At 41.8% G+C, this 17,906-nt stretch overlaps 1 protein-coding gene across 1 annotated transcript; it reads right to left on the minus strand.

Annotated features, from left to right (window-relative positions):
• Positions 1–8,809: 8,809 nt before the first annotated feature.
• Positions 8,810–17,116, minus strand: LOC131443305 (NLR family CARD domain-containing protein 3-like). Its single transcript, XM_058612826.1, has 10 exons — positions 17,030–17,116; positions 16,835–16,948; positions 16,292–16,412; positions 15,788–15,859; positions 14,174–14,361; positions 12,288–14,102; positions 12,018–12,191; positions 11,746–11,919; positions 9,455–9,501; positions 8,810–9,374 (listed from the first exon to the last, which is right to left on the minus strand). The coding sequence occupies exons 1-10, from the start codon at positions 17,104–17,106 to the stop codon at positions 8,848–8,850; spliced, it is 3,309 nt and encodes a 1,102-aa protein (XP_058468809.1). The 5' UTR covers positions 17,107–17,116; the 3' UTR covers positions 8,810–8,847.
• Positions 17,117–17,906: the final 790 nt, after the last annotated feature.

Consider the following 17,906-nt stretch of genomic DNA (forward strand, 5'->3'; position numbering starts at 1 on the left):
GGAGAGTCAGACCCGCAAGTCCTCAGTCTAACCCACCAGATGAGCTCCGACCGATAGCCCCAGAGTTTCAACCACGGAGACAGGTAACAGATATGTCTCAAAAACAACAACAACAACAACATGATACTGTCACCGTCCCAGATCCAGTGCAGATACCAGACCAGCTGGCAGCTGTCCCACCACCGGATCAGGAAGTGCAAGGAGAACTCAGAACTGATGACACTGTGGAGGAGGCTGATTCAAGAGAGCAGGAGGAAAATGATGAGCCTGCAATGGAACTGCCCGAGGAGGAAGTGCAACCTGTGAAGAGGTCAGCTCGAGCACCGAGACCTCGAGAAAGGCTCACATATGACCATCTTGGACAACCATCATACCAGTCTTGGGGACCAGGTGCAAGCCTGATGTTCGCCTATGCCCCTTACCCCACGTCTCATCTTCCATTACCCCTCAATCCATGTCCCATACCCTCCTTTTACCCAGCTGTCCCCGAACATTGTTTCTACCCTGCACAAGCAGTGTGGACATGCTAGAGACACACAAAGACTTGAAGAACAGACGAGACCAGACTTTACTGTACACACACACACCTACACCTGCACACACTTGCACACACACACACCTACATTGACACACACTTATGTTGACAATTGGACTGTTTTGAGACATTTTCTTTTAAGATTTGTGTTAGTTTGGTTCTAGATGTCGGAGACATCTCTTGAAGCAGGGGAGAGTGTAGTGGGTCTGAAATAGCCACATATAGTTTATTATGTTAACAGACACCCCCCTCCTTTTCATTGTAATATTTGAACCTTTATAAAAACAGTTTTGCAGAAAGCACTACTACTTTGCACCAGTAGAGGGTGCTATAACATCAGTGGGTCCAAGCAAACGGCCTCCGCTCTGCTTTGCTCGGCGCATGTTCAGAGAATAAACATACCGAGCAGCAGTAGCAGAAGCTAACAGCCCTCGTGTTGTGTGTTTAGATCCACAGGTATTTATACCGTAGCTCAGCCACTCGCTGCCTGAGGGGCTCATGCTGCCGGACCAGAGACCCCTAGCTCTGGCGCCGGTAACACGCGCATCTCAGGAAAACTACTCCTGTGTGTCAAAACAAAATCATCTGCTAACTCGGCCGCTCCAAGTGCTGTAGCTGGATCCCTCTCATTCAAATGGAGCAACATTTTTAAACTGTTCCATTATAATCAGTTCAGACAGAAGCTCAAATGTGGTAACTTTCTGTGCGGCACACCAGCGGTGAAAGTGAGTCGATAAGTCACGCACAAACTCAACATTTGTCTGCTTATCCCCTTTAACCCAGTATCTAAACCAATTCATATGCCTTAAGGACAGCGGATTTTACAGATGCACATGTTAAACTGTCCTGTGCGCACACAGCCGAATACGCCTCCTGTGCTTTGCCCGTGAGGACACACTGCAACAGGAGAACTTTATCTGCATCTGCCCACTGTTTTGCCTCGGCTACGCGCTCAAACAAAATGAAAAAGGTGTCCGGATCCCACTCATTAAGTTTTGGCACAAGGCGCAGACTCGCCGTCAGGTCTCTGCCCTCACGCTCGGCTGCAAACCCTGACGCACCAACAGACGTTCTATCGCGGTCAGAAACCCTCAGTTTTGTCCGCTCGACTTCTAATTGCAACCCCAACAGCTCCTTTTGCTGCTCAAATGAGAGCACACCAGTCTGCCTCACCAACACAGGCTTCATCGCGGCCCCCGCCTCAACAGGTTCTTTCTGCAACGCACCTCTCTCAAATAACGATAACAGAACAAACATTTTTAGCTCATCTTTAAGCAATCCCTCTTGTAACACTATATCATAATACTCAACAATTTCAACCAACTGATCCTTTTTACAGGAGTCCAAAAACACTGCACTGGGCGCTTCATAAAAAGCTGATAAACTGTCCATATTCCACCTACGAGTCAGATCCTAACTGCCTAACCCAGATCTTACTAACCTTACCCTAGTCTTCATGCGGTTCTGCAGCGGGCTGATTAAGTACAAAACCTGTGGGATCACACACAGGCGACCCCACGGAGTGCCCTGGAGAAGGTTGCCAAGGCAACCAACACTAGCCGCTCCCCATAACACTACAAAAAAACAAACTGACACAATCTCAAAGGAGAAAGTGTCCTTAAGCCTAACGGGAACCACCGGACATGTGCATCGACTCAGTAACTCACCGACCTCTGACTGGTGAAAAACTCTCCCTGACCTGCAAACAAATCATACAAATTCATTACAATGGACGAGCCCCCATTTGTCAAGACTGGCTCAGATGACTTGACAAAAACAACAGGTACAAGAGAGAAGCCGGCAATTTAACATTTATTTATCATCAAAATAATAATCTAAACCAAACATAACCTATATCTGTAATCAGGTGAATCAGTTGTAAATGCAGGTGCATGGATGTGTGTGAGTGTTGGATGTGAAACTAAGAACAAAACAATGTGAGCTGCAGGACGCCAGGCTGGAAATGGTGAGAGAGAGCGAGAGCACAGCTGGACTGATGGGCTTTAAAGGCACAGCCCCGCCTCCTTGGTAACTGCACACACCTGTGAAGCATAGGCTTGATTGCCTGCCTGTGTAAAACAAAGAGAAAGGGAGAGAGGCACACCTACACAACCCCGCCCACTCGGGGTCGTCACATATGTCCCTGTACTCTTTTAGCTTCTTCTTCATAGCTTATGTTGTTTGTTGCTTTTACATTTCCTGATTCCACAGCCCCCATATGTCACCTTGAGGTTTCCACCACAGTTACAACATTTCTCTTGTGTATTTTCTCCGCATTCTTCGATTCTATGTTCACCTCCACATTTGGGACACCTCTGCTTTCCTTTACACACCGCTGCAATGTGACCATATCTCTGACATCTGTAACATCGAAGTGGGGGAGGAATATAGAGTCTGACCGGAAAACTCATGCAGGAAGTGTGGACTCCTGAAACTCTAATAGCACAGACATGCTGTTAATACGCTCTCCATTGACGTTTCTAAGCAATCTTTGAATCCTGCCTATCTCAACTCCATTAATGCTCAGGAATGCCCGTTATAACTCCCCGTGACACCCGGTTCTCTCCGAGGAACCCTTCTTTCACATATCCTTTGTTTGCAAATATTTTCGATATGTAATGCTTTATTTTTTTGCTCTTCTGTTTTACAGATTACTAACAAGTTTCCATCTCTCAGGATTTTAGCCATTTCCACTTCCCCTACCTTCTTTTTTAATTCCCGTGACAGCAAGATTGGGCTTAAACTGATGTGCTCATCTTCCTTTTTTAAATTTTAGAATCAGTTTGAATTCTTCCCTTGCTACTTTTTTAAGGTTAAATCGTCGCTCCTCATCTAAACTGTCTTCTCTCCACCCTCTTTTATTGCCTTGATTTATTTCCTCTCGTTTGTTTTGACCCTGTCATCGTCATCCCCCTGGCTTGCCATTCCGATCCAGTCACACACCAGTTTATGCCAACCGCCAAAAAACACTCAGATACCGCGGAAACAAACAATCAAATAAACAAAATAAGAGAAAAACAAAACAAAACCGTGTAGCTTCTTCAATTTTTTCCTCCAACTGAGTCCGTCTCATCCGCTTCCGCATCCGCCTCCAGTCCATCTACACACCCCAAACATTGTTTACGTCAGCGGCGCACTTAAATGACGACGATGGCGGGACGCTTAGTGTGTCGTCACTTTTGTTTGTAGTTTTTTTTATCTATCTATTCTATTCTATTCTATCTATTATTTATTCATTTGGTTTATTAAAGGTGGGGACAATAATTATTGTGGCACCGTTAATTTGGGACATATTTTGGCTTTATTTTCATCTGGGTTGTTTGTTATAGTAATCATGCTTGTGTTCATTTATTGTGATTTTTGGATAATTGATGTTTGGATGGGAGGGGCAGAGGACCTATATAAAGAGCGCTCTACCTCCCACTCGAGCAGTGTATATTGGGTTACAGAGGAGGTAACACACCTATTTTTGCTCACAACTGAATTCAATTATTTTGATTGAGACTTGTACAGGTTTTTTCTTGGAAATATCATTTTGGGACAATTTTCATATTTTTTTTGATTTTCACCTGTAAATATTTTTCACAGTATGCATCTTGGGTTGGAAAAATAAAAAGGGAAACACAACATCAGTCGACTATGCCATCATCTTTGGGTCTATTGAGGAGTTGCAGCAGAACCCCGTGACACATCTGAGAAATCCATTCATTTGACTGAAGATGGCAGCATTGTTGTTCTGTGTTAACGTCTGTTCTGTTAATGTTTGACTCTAGTTGATGCAGAGATAAGAGCTGACACTTGGTTTCCTGTCATTTTGTGCTCAAATCAAATGTAGCAAAATAAACAAACACAAAACAACCATGTGGATATTAACGCTCTCTCACTTGCACATGAACAAGAAGTCGGTGCCATTTCAGCATTGTGACTTTCTTTAAAAAAATTTTAACCATGCAAGAATTTATTATTTCATCTGAACGAGGAATTATTAAACTACAAGAAAATGCTATTGGTCCAGCTCAGGATATTGAATTATAATACTTTTGACCAAATTCTTGACATACAACATGGGCCAAATGTCCACCCTGTTATGGGACATTCTCATCTTTATTAATAAGTGTCTTGAATGCACAGTCATTGTGATATTTACATTTTCTAAGAACAAAAATGTCCCTCATTTGCTCAGTGAAAATATTTAAAAAAAATGTCCATATATAAGCATTATCTTGAAAAAAACATGTTCTAATTTAAGGTAAAATTTGGTTTCAACATATTTCTTTTGCAATAAAAAAAGAAATGAATTGAATTTTGCGCCATTTTTAGACAATTTGAGTTTTTCAATTCATTCACCACATTAGTAACCACAAATACAAGCAAAAATATTATTCCATTTGAATTTATTATCATAAAAATACAGGGGTAACAGGGTGGACACAGCAGTAACAGGATGGACAACATGTAACAGGGTGGACATTACATTACTTTTCTCTTGTCTTGTTCTTTTCTCTCTTTGGTTGTTCGATTTCATTCTGTAGCCTCCTTCTGCCCTGTCTGGCATTCCTCTGCCCAACAACATATTGCCTAAAACACAAGAATGTTGTTACAATTTACAATGACTAGTGGATACATGTTCTGTATACAACAATACAAGGATAGACGGTCATATAGTCACATTAAAATAAATTGTATGGCCACACACATAGTCAGGGCAAAACCATCAGATAAGACAACTTTAGATTTTACTTCTCTTATCATTAAACTATCAACTTTCGTCTAACCTTGAGGGCCCTGGTTTGGGGGTATTTTCGTTATGTGGGGGACTTTCAGGTGTTGAAGGAGGCGTTAGCTGCAAAGTTGTTGTGGATTTCTTTCTCTGTGCTCTCTTCTCTCTTTCACTGAGGTCTGACGCTTTCCTTTTTCTTCCTTCCTCTCTGTCACTTCTCCACCTCTCTTTCTCTTTATTTAGGTATTGAACCTGTTTTTCAGGGTCTGCATCACGCCGTGCCCTGTAGCGCCGTTGCTTTTCTGCAGCAGACAGCGGTGCCATTCACTGACAAAAAGATGCATGTTGTTTAATCAGACATTTTGAAAGTAGGTAAAAAACAACAACAACAACAAATGTATAAAAAAATGATATAAAAAAGAAAAAATACAAACAAATGCTGGAAATAATTATTCATTAGCCTTCTTAGGTCCACCCTGTTATTATGAGTCCACCCTGTTACTGTGCAAAATGGTAACGGGGTGGACAGTAACAGGGGGGACATTTTTGGCTAAAGTTAGCCATAGCTGCTAATGGGATGAACAACATGCTAGCACGAGGTGTCCACAGAGGAGGATTTATAACATATTTATTAACCATAGTTTAATATTTGCAAAAAAAATATAAATGACAACAATAAAATGGAGTAACAGAATGGACGTGTTAAGCTTTGCCGAGTCAGTGAGCCATTCTAAAAGGCTAAAAAACAGTAGATTGAAGAATGATACTTACTCTGCTTCTTGTTGAAAAGTTCCCTCCAAATATCTCTGCTACTTCCTGAGGATCATGTGACTTGAGGAATAGTCAGTGGGTGTATTTAAAGGGTTATCCATCAGAGTAACGGGGGGGACGTCAAAACCGGGACATAAATCATTTTGAAATGTTAAAGCATTAAAAATGAATTCATATAAAAAAATAACATTTATTCAGAAAATTGACAAATAAGATCAAACAACAATAATGAAAAAAATATATATATTTTTATTTTTATTACTTATAATTGTAAGTGTAGTTGAGCAAACATGAATGGGGACACATCACTTTGGCCTGTTTGCAATAAAATCTGATAAATTATTTTTAATTAATTCATCCTTTTTATATATTGCTATGTTTTATGGTAGAAATGATCTTACTATTTAAAATGTGATTTTCCGAATGAATATTAGCATAATTTTAAACAAAATATACCATATAATGTCATGGGGACTGAAATGGCACCAATTGTAGGAATGACCCTGTTGCTCATAGCCCATTCTGGGCCTTGTTTGCCTTTTCATTAAAAGCAAGAAAGGCAGCAAGTGTTCCCATGATTGTTTTTCACTTGAACATTTACTGCTTCATAAATCCAACACAATGATAAGTAGACTGACCACATTTGCTCACTTTTGTTGTATGAACATGTGATATTTCTTACCAGGTTACCTGATTAGTGAGCATATACATGTATGATTATTATGTAGATATTTCAGACGTATATAACAGAAGCAAAGTTGCAAATTCTGACTCTATCCCTACTTGGTCTTTATAAGTCACAAAAACCTGAACATTGTGTATATCTAAGGGTTTCACAATTCACCTTTTTTCCATAGTTAACTCGCGAATAATCTCTATATAAAAAATATAGTTAGAATCAAATAAACACAAAGAAAAAATGTCTTTTATCTTTGATTTCTTCTTTCAAATAAAAAAGTGCATTGTAGACCCACTTGACATTTCTTTTTCAAAAACACAGCACATAAAATGCCACAACAATGTGGTCTTAAAACTGAAGAGGGAGTAGACAACAAACGACAAACAGAACAGGGCCTAATGACAGTTAAATGAATGAAAAACTGCAGTCATTAGACACATCAGATTCAGAACTCTGAACTCTTAGTGCTAACTTTTCTCCTATTTATTAAGCCAATTGCTAAGGTAACATTTTCAGTGGACAGTGCTGCTACCGCTGTAGTTAACTTAGCTTCATCCAGTGGGCCGCGATTAACCGTTATCAAAAAAAATTAACGCGTTAATTTTTTTAATTAATCGCATTGCGATTAATTAAAATCGCAATGCGATTTGTGAGTGTGTGTGGGAGAGTGTGTGGTTTACAAACTTCAGTTTCCTGTGTGAAAACCTGATAAAAACTACGTCAGTTTTAGTCAACGATATCTCCAGAACATTTTTACGTCTTTATCTCACTGTCGGACAAACTTGGAGCTGGTCATTTTGGTACTGTTGCTAATGGAAACACAAACAAATACATCATGTATTATACCGACCTAAACGGTTAATAACAACATACAGAAACTTTCTCAAGTAACTTTTTTTGAGTTATTTCATGCAAAAAAAAAACATTCTTGTCTTGGATGCTGCGCTTTTTGTTTTTTAAAATACTTTCTTCCACCACACACACACACGCACACACACACATACATAGACACACACACACGCACACACACACACACACACACACACACACTGCTGCCTCCATCACTACGTTCAAATGTCTTATTTTGTCACTTCAGTGTTTGAAATCCTTTGTTCAGATTGACGTCAGTGACACAAAGTGACCACACGAGGCAGCAGAGGACCAGCAGCTCCTGTGTCCCCGCAGCTAAAATCACTGGTTTTCTCTATGGGCTTTGGTGTGGGAGAGTGAGTGGATGGAGCTGTTAATCTATGACCTAAAAGAGCGTAGACTTAATCTGACATAGATTGTATTAGGTGTCAGTACCTCGTCATCAACACAACAAAGTAGATTAAAGTGATATGATGTGGTTTTTATTGATGTTGAAAATGTCATTCTTCATTAAGCCACAGAAACAGAAACCACAGACACTGATGATGTTTGGAAAGTGCAAAAACCCTCTGAGTGTCATGAGTTTCCTGTCACTGTGGACACGTTCTTCGCTGTCGTTCACAGAGCAGCAGGAGGACAGAGGTCATCCTGAGGTCACGCACACTCAGTTTCACCTGCATCACAGCAGAAACCACACTTCCTCATTCATGGCATAATCTGCTCATGTGTGTTTCATTTTCCATGTGTGTGTGTGTGTGTGTGTGCGTAACTCTGAGTGTTGTTCTGCTCACACGCAGCAGGGGGCGCTGTTGTCAGGCAGCATGAAGAGGAGGAGGAGAAGCAGTGCATGCTGGGACAGAAAGGCTCGTCAGTGAGAAGATGATGTTCTTCAGACAGAGTCAAACTCTTAACATCTTTATTTACTTTGTTTTCTATTGGATTGAAAACCTTGAATTTTATTTTATATTATTTTGACTTCTTTCTTTTTATTTTATACAAAGCATTTATTCATTTGTAATTGATTTTACTTCCTGTATCTTTTAATTTCACTTTCAAACATTCACTTTTTGTTATTTTTATCTCAGTGTGTGTGAACCTGTGTGTTTCAGGCTGGTTCTCAGCAGCAGGGGGCGCTTACAGCGCAGGACGGCGGCTCAGTTAATGACAGACATGTTGATATTTTTAAGTCTTTTTTTATTGATGGTTTCAACAAAGAATGACTGAGACAAGCTTTGACCTCGTCCACCACTGAAGCTGCTGTCTCTTCATGTCCTACAGAGGACACAGAGACACTGAGGAACCAGGCCAGAACAGGAACCCAGGATAAACCGGTTCAGTGAATGTGGTCCTGAAGGTGTGGAGGTGGATCAGTGAGTCAGAGGAGACGCTGTAGAAGGACAGAGTCCCAGCAGGACAGTCCACATATACTGATACTCTGTGAGAGACAGAGGACATGATGGGTGTTCGTGTCCCACAGTGACGGACAGAGTAACCATGATCATCAGAGCACCTCAGACTCCAGGACTGATCATTATCTCCAAACAAACAGTCATAACTGTTGCCTTTCCTCTTGATTCCTCTGTAACTCAGTGATATATAAACTCTTCCTCTCCACTCGACCTCCCAGTAACAGCGACCAGTCAGACCAGGTCTACACAGCAGCTGAAACCAGGACTCAAATCTGTCTGGATGATCAGGATACCACTGATCTTTTGTCACACAGGTCACTTTCCTGTTGTCGTCAGACAGTTTGAGTTTTCTGTTCATTGTGTTTGTGTCCAGTTCCAGTTCACATGAATCTGATGAAGACAACGAGACACAGCTGCAGTTTATTGATGATCAGCTGATATGTTGTTATTTCCTGTAAATCCATACTTACACTTCCTGGGACCAGGTTTTAACCTCTGCTCTCCAGCATGGTCCATCCTGGAGGAAGAAACAGTCTGAATGAGTTTCTGTCCAACATGAGTCCAAACTGTTGTCTTAATGACGCACTCTGGTGGACACAATGATGAACTACAAGGACAGGTGTGTTTCAAAGAGAAGACGGTGGCTGTTTCTCAATACTCAAGTATGCAAGTATGTACTTGCTTACTTGGGAATTATATACTTGAGAAGTACGCTGGGAGTATATACTTGCCAAGTACGGGAGTACACAAGTATGTGGTTGTTTCTCAATACTCAAGTATGCAAGTATGTATGTATTGTTCTGCTGTAGTTCTGCTGTAGTGCTGCAGTGCTGCAGCCTCATTAGCGCCACCTACGGTGTTGATAAATGAACATATGAAATACTTTTAATAAATGCATATATATGTTGTTATTATTTTTACATTTTAAATATTTAACTTCATTTATTAATTTATTTCTATTAAAATATACAACACGAATAATACAATGTGGAAAATAGATATATTACAGCATTGTAGAGTAGTATATATATATATATATGACTTGTACAAATATATACTACTCTACATATCTAATATTTACATATTATATTTAAATACAGATACAATGACCATGCGACTTTAATATAAATCTAACATTCAAAGTTAAAATAAAAAAAACATTAACAATATACAAACTTTTAAACTGTCAGGTCAAAACGTTTCCATTAAAAACAAAACAACACGTCAACAACAAATCTATGGATCACACCGAGCATCTAATGACAGCGACGTCTGAGCCAGCGGATCATTTCATCAGGACAGGCCGAGGTCACGCTGCTCTGTGCCGGGCACAGTGAGCGCCGAGCGTCCGCAGAGGCGGAGCTTATCACCTCCGACAAACGTCGCTGCCAAACTATAAATACGTCATATCTTCATACACAAACCACATGTTTGATTTCTAAATGACTCATTTCTCGCCTCAAATGATGTTAAAACTTTGTTCCGGGACAAAGAAAAATATTTATTTCAGATTTATATTTCTATTATCTGCTGCTATGCTCCGCCCAAATTTAATGTCGTTTTTGTCAGGCTTCCTTCTTCTTATGAACGATAGGTGATGAGTTGATGATGCAGGAAAAGACCCCACTGACACAGGACTTGTACCGAACAAAGGGATTTTATTTAGTCACAAGTCAGGCGTCAGAACCAAGCTCTGCAGCAGCTCGGGAGAATGTGTTCTTGCCGAATCTCCGAACAATTCTGCCTCAGAAAAGCAAAACTAACCTTATATAGATTTTCTAGCATTCTTATTTGCAGGCATCACATGTTTCGACCCCCGCCTTTCTCCTGTTTCCATAATGCAACAACGTGAAAAACAAGTTGGGTCCGGATATACCATACTGTCCCATGATCTTTAAATTGGACAATATCACCATTTAGTCAAACAAGAGACATCTATATTTCCTAACTAACCATATTCAAAACAGACCCTCAAGTTTCCTGTCCTATACAGGATGCCTATTGTAAAACGTATGGTCTGACTTGTCATGTGTCCCAGAGACCCTCTTGTCTCATGTTTACTTATTAATGTCAATCATCAATACATTTAAGTATTAAACTTTAGCTGTGTTAATGTGTTCTTCTTAGTTCATATACTTCAGTATTCTGGGATACATGGCCATCCCAAGTTCGCTTAAGTCACCTCCGATGCATACCTGGTAAAAATGGGCGGTGTGAGAATACTTCCGGGTCCTCGCTGTTCGCTTACTTGAGAATTGGAACAGCACTTGAACAGTACCGGAGTACGCAAGTAGGCACAAGTACGCACAAGTATGGATATTGAGAAACGGCCGGTGTCTGCAGAACCAGAGACCACAGTTTCAGGAGGCTACGCATTTACTCAACAGCGCCACCACGTGGACAACACAGAAGACAACTTCTGTTTATACATTTGAAACCCACCACGAGTAAACCAGCAACAAGTTGGCCCAGCACAAACCAAGTAAACAAAGAAAATAGATAAAATAGAGGGATTTCATTTGTATTTTTTACAGTGTTTCAAATCGCAGTATTGTGGGTCTAAAAACCATAAACCTTATATTTGAATTACGGTTGTTTGATCCTCGTTCTCACGAGGTGTCTAAAAAGTGTCACTAATGTTTGGTTATACTCACTGACAGAGGAAAACATGATAACAGGACATCTTCAACCTGAACCTGCTGACAAGTTTGAATACTGCTGATGAACATGAAGAGGAAGAGGAGGAGGAGGAGGAGAATACCTGAGAGTGTCCAGTCTCCAGTGAGGACTCTTCAGTCCAGCAGACAGCAGCTTCTCTCCTGAGTCTCCTGGATGATTGTAGCTCAGGTCCAGCTCTCTCAGATGGGAGGGGTTGGAGTTCAGAGCTGAGGTCAGAGAAGAACATCCTTCCTCTGAGACCAGACAACCTGACAGACTGGAGTTAAGAAGATATGATGAACTCAGTGATTCAGAAAAAAACATCTTCATCAACAAGAACCTAAAGAAGCAAAGAGTCTGAGTCAGAGTTCTGACCTCAGAGTCTCCAGAGAACAGTGAGGACTCTTCAGTCCATCACACAGCAGGTTCACTCCTTGATCCTGCAAGTCGTTGTTACTCAGGTCCACGTGTCTCAGATGAGAGGACACAGAGCTGAGGACTGAGGACAGAGCTTCACAGCTTTTCTCTGAGAGTTTACAGCCACTCAGTCTGAGGTAGAAAACAGTGATGAACAAAAGGTTAAACATGTTTGTCTTGTGCTCTTTAGAATATGTCTTATTAATATTTATGTACTGATCCACGTACAGAGCTTTGTTGGAGGCTTTGACCACTGGCAGCAGCTTCAGAAGAGCCTTCTCTGAAGCAGAGTATTTCTTCAGGTCAAACTCTTCCAGATCTTTTCCTGATGACAGTAAGATGAAGACCAGAGCTGACCACTGAGCAGGAGACAGTGTCTCTGTGGACAGGCGTCCTGATCTCAGGAACCATTGGATCTCCTTCACAAGAGAACGATGGTTCAGTTCATTCAGACAGTGGAACAGGTTGATGCTTCTCTCTGCTGACAGATTCTCACTGATCTTCTTCTTGATGTACTCAACTGTTTCCTGATTGGTCTGTGAACCACTTCCTGTTTGTGTCAGTAGACCTCTTAAGAGCTCCTGATTGGTCTCCAGTGAAAGACCCAGGAGGAAGCGGAGGGACAAGTCCAGGTGTCCATTTGGACTCAGTAAGGCCTCGTCCACAGCACTCTGGTGCAGAAGATTCAGTTCAGGTTTGTTTGTTTGTATGGACCGCTGGCTTGTTGTTGGTTCTTCTGACAACAGATTTGTTCCAGAGGTGATGAAGGTCAGATGAACATGAAGAGCAGCCAGAAACTCCTGAACACTCAGATGGACAAAGCAGAATACCTTGTCCTGGTACAGGCCTCTCTCCTCTTTAAAGATCTGAGTGAAGACTCCTGAGTAAACTGAAGCTGCTGTGATATCGATGCCACACTCTGTCAGGTCTGATTCATAGAAGATCAGGTTTCCTTTCTGCAGCTGCTCAAAAGCCAGTTTCCCCAGAGACTTAATCATCTTCCTGTTCTCTGGACTCCAGTGTGGATCTGTCTCAGCTCCTCCATCATATTTAACCTTCTTCACTTTGGACTGAACCACCAGGAAGTGGATGTACATCTCAGTCAGGGTCTTGGGCAGTTCTCCTCCATCTCTGGTTTTGAACATGTTCTCCAGAACTGTTGCAGTGATCCAGCAGAAGACTGGGATGTGGCACATGGTGTGGAGGCTTTGTGATGTCTGGATGTGGGAGATGATCCTCCTGGCCTGCTCCTCATCTCTGAACCTCTTCCTGAAGTAGCCCTCCTTCTGTGGGTCCGTGAACCCTCTGACCTCTGTAACCATGTCCACACAGTCAGGAGGGATCTGATTGGCTGCTGCAGGTCGTGTGGTTATCCAGAGGCGAGCAGAGGGAAGCAGTTTCCCCCTGATGAGGTTTGTCAGCAGCACATTCACTGAGGTGGACGCTGTGACGTCAGTCAGGATCTCAGTGTTGTGGAAGTCCAGAGGAACTCGACACTCGTCCAGACCATCAAAGATGAAGACCACCTTAAAGTCTTCAAACCTGCAGATTCCTGCTTCTTTGGTTTCAGTGAAGAAGTGATGGATGAGTTCCACCAAACTGAACTTCTTCGCTTTCAGCACATTCAGCTCTCTGAAGGTGAAGGGAAACATGAGCTGTACGTCCTGGTTGCTTTTGTCTTCAGCCCAGTCCAGAGTGAACTTCTTTGTTAACACTGTTTTCCCAATGCCAGCCACGCCCTTTGTCATCACTCTTCTGATTGGTCCGCCTCTTCCAGCCGAGGCTTTAAAGATGTCTTCTTGTCTGATGGATGTTTCTGGTCTTTCTGGTTTCCAGGAAGCTCTTTCAATCTGTCTGACCTCATGTTCTTCATTGACCTCTCCAGTCCCTCCCTCTGTGATGTAGAGCTCTGTGAAGATTTCATTCAGAAGGGTGGGGTTTCCTGCTTTAGCCACGCCCTCAAACAAACACTGGAACTTCTTCTTCAGGTTTGATTTGAGTTCACGTTGACAAGCTGGAGCTCTGATTTCTGACAGAACACAAGAAAATAAATCAGTGAGTGGAGAATGAGAAAATAAGATGTTCTTCTTTTCACATTAAAAGTCCTCTTACTGTCAGCTAGCTTCTCCTGCTTCATCCTCCTTAAGAAGTCCTCTGTGATCTTCAGAAAGGCCTCATTGCTGCTCCTCTGCTCCTCATCCTCCCTCTGACTCTCTGAGACTTCTGTGTGATCTGTATCCAGAACCTTGTGGATCTTCTTCAGCTCATTCTTCACAAAGCAGATGATGTTCTCCTCCAGCAGCTGGAACAGAACATGTGAAGTTTAACCTCAGATGATCAGTGACAGAGTGAAGTCCTGCAGGTCCACAGAGCAGCATCCAGACTGTCAGGACCAGGAGCCTCATGTATACAAGAGTGCGAAGCTTTCATACTAAAAGACGGCGTACGCACAAAATTTATAAAGTACGTACGCAAAGAAAATCTCAGATTTATAAAACTGTGCGTACGCCAAGTCCTGCGCACCTTTTCTTTATACATCCCTGAAGAAAAAGGACAACTGTGGCAGCAAAGAAAGAGGGAAATAAAAGAAAAAGAAGGAAAGTGCACGATCAACTTGTCAATTTATGATGGATAAATCTGTAAAAATAGATTATTTTGATCGTTTTTTTTTTGGAATTAGTGATAAACACAAATGAACTAAATGTCAGGGTCACAGCGACTGCTCTCATATTAATATTGATGCTTAAAAAACTGGCTGTGCATTGATAGTTGATCCTGTGCATGTTTTTTTCTGGTGTAACATGTATGTTTAGACATGACTGATCCATGTGAGCTGAATTTACAGATTATTTCAACAATCTATAAGTGTCACACGTCATCATCTACACACATTACGCACAAAATAAGCAGACAGAGTTCACGGAGTTACTCCATGTAACCATTCATTACTGTCACTGATTGTGTTGTGGATGCTGCGCCTTTCTCTTCCGCTGAAAGGCGCAGCGGTGGCGGAATAACTTTTTCGTAGTTATTTCGTTATCGTGTGGATTAAAATGGGATAAAGAAAATGTTCTACTCAACGTTCAAGTCCCGTTTTCTTACAACAAATGAGTCTGTAACTTTATTATGTGTTTAAAACATTATAGACTGACGTGTGTTCATGTGTTCATGTCAGCAGCTGTGTTTACATCACTGTGTTACATAAAGAAAATATTCATCTGTGGAAAATTAATTTCAGTAATTTGCTCAAAGTAAATAAGTGAGTCTCCCTCTCTCTCTCTCACACACACACACACACACACACACACAGGTTTGTAGTGTGTGTGTTCGCTCACAGGATCAGTTTCGTCTTCAGTGTCCTCTCTGATGTTATCCACATATGTTCAAACGTACGTGGTGTATCAGTATTGTTTGTCACAGAAAATTCATGTTTGTCACTGTAGACACATTAATAATAGTATTTTGAAACACTGTGATAAGTTTCAGAGCTTAATATTGCAGCGTCTCCACCTGACAAGAGTTTGCGGAGCTCTCGGCAAATTCTCACGGCAGCTCGAGAGTTTGCGCTGCGATGCGCAAACTTCCACGCCAAGTACATTTTTATACATGCCGTCTGTGCGTGAAAGCAAGCGTACGCCGTCTTTTTGTGCGTACGCACGGTTTATACATGAGGCCCCAGGACTCTGCTTCAGTATTAACAGTAGTGTCATGTTTGTACATTTACACACCTTAAATATGGAGTCCAGGTCTGCTCCATGCTGCTGGACAGACTGACCACTGAGAACCTCTGTCCTCTGCTGATCAACTCTGAGGAGAAAAGATTCAGTGTCATTTACTAAACAATCATTTGTTTCTACCAGGTTTTCAATGTGCTGCACCTACGATTCTTCTTCAGCCAAGTTCACATGACATGAGTTTGACAGGTTGAAGACAAAAGTCCCTGAAGGACAGTCTCTAGTGTTTGTTATGTGTGAAGTCTCAAAGACACAATCAGAGAGGCTTGTCCATGAGTCCCTGACCAATCACGGACTCTGACTAGATTTACTGCTGGAAACGTATTCAGAGACGAGGACAGGCTGAAGACGTTTAGTGGAGACAGAAAAACAACATTGGTCCACCAAAGAGAAGAAGAGTGTTTTTCTGGATTCAACATGTTTTGGACTAGACAGGCTCCCCCTGGTGGAGGATCATGTAAGTGTGTGTTACTATGTGTGAAATTCTTACATCAGTTCACCATGTTTTTGTCCATCCTTGAAGTGAATAAGACGATCTAGAGACCGGTCACTCTTCATGGACACACAGCTGGGTCCAGGTCCAGGTCCAGCAGAGTCTGGTCCCTGTTGATGGATCCTCCTACAAACACAGGACATGACATGTAAATACAACATCTGCTGTGATTGATCTCATTAATGATCTACAGTATCAGGAGACACAAGGAAAACAGGTTTGTGTCAGAAATGGTTGAGTGTAACCCAGATGGTGTCAAACACTACACTGATTAACACATTTAAGACTTCCACATCTTCAGTCAGATCACTTACCCAAACCCAAGCACGTGAGCCAGGACTGTCCCACAATTATTCAACATTTCTTATTTTTTCATGGGTCCAGATCTGAGATTAAATGGGGACGGGTCTGTTTGGGACTTGGGTCCATAATGTCTTGGGTCTGCATGGGTCTGGGTCTGAATTCTCAAATATTAGGTGTCTCTGGTGCTGCATGGTGGATCATTTGAGTTCTTGACCTGTGAAGACCTCCACCCTCCATCATCTGACCTCTTTTCTTGTTTGAAGGTCACAGGTTCATCCATGGACTGGTCACTCTTCATGGACACACAGCTGGTTCCTGGTCCAGGTCCAGCAGAGACTGGTCTCTGTTGATGGATCCTCCTACAAACACATGATGTGTAAATAAAACACTGAGCTGTGACATGGAGACGAGTCACATGATCCATGAGATCCTCATCTCACCTCTGACCCTCATGTTCCTCACACAGAGCGGTTTTAGAGGGCGGAGCTTCCTCTTCACTGTCCTTGATCTGATTCATAGCAGAGCGCCACCTGCTGGGAGAATAAAACTCGCTCATTACAAGTTCTGCTAACATGGGTGGACCACATTGACCTAATGTGGGCCGGTCAGCAAGAAGACTTTTTTTAACCACAGAATTGGCCGACATGACCCTCATTGGCTGACTGAACAATCGGCACAGCCCATTGGTTTATGCTAATAATGGACTGTCAGTCACTCAGTTACTGGTTCATTTCATGGTTTAAACAGAAGAGCCCACCCTCTGGTGGTCAGGTAAGAAGCTGCCCAATAGATGGATACATATGTATGTTAAACATCTGGACTTTGAAGAGATGTCGTTAATTGTGACGATTGAGAATAAACGTTTAATTAGGGTTCGAGCAACAAGGTTGCAAGAACCCTATTGAAACTGGAAGGATTATTATTATTATTAGGGTTCGAGCAACAAGGTTGCAAGAACCCTATTGAAACTGGAAGGATTATTATTAGGGTTCGAGCAACAAGGTTGCAAGAAACCTATTGAAACTGGAAGGATTATTAGGGTTCGAGCAACTTGGTTGCAAGAACCCTATTGTAATCGCTAGAATTATTCTTATTAGGGTTCGAGCAACAAGGTTGCAAGAAACCTATTGAAACTGGAAGGATTATTATTATTATTATTATTATTCTTATTATTCCTTAAAGTAAATCGCCTTTTTGAGGCCTTTCCCATACCCCAAAACTCACAGATTTTTGTGACCGCATCAATCCTGGTGTAAATTTACGTCTGAAAAAGGTTCGGGGAATGTACGTCGAAAATTGAATGTGGGAGGGGCCAAT

Source organism: Solea solea, chromosome 17, assembly GCF_958295425.1.
Source record: "Solea solea chromosome 17, fSolSol10.1, whole genome shotgun sequence".
Lineage (NCBI taxonomy): Eukaryota > Metazoa > Chordata > Actinopteri > Pleuronectiformes > Soleidae > Solea > Solea solea.

Excerpts from the sequence above, each read along its gene's own strand:
- LOC131443305 (XM_058612826.1), bottom strand. The coding sequence starts at position 17,106 with ATGAATCAGATCAAGGACAGTGAAGAGGAAGCTCCGCCCTCTAAAACC. Across the intron at positions 15,860-16,291 it reads AGGATGGACAAAAACATGGT|CAGCAGAGGACAGAGGTTCT; the intron begins GAACTGATGTAA and ends CTCAGAGTTGAT. Across the intron at positions 14,362-15,787 it reads ACCTGGACTCCATATTTAAG|CTGCTGGAGGAGAACATCAT; the intron begins GTGTGTAAATGT and ends GTTCTGTTCCAG.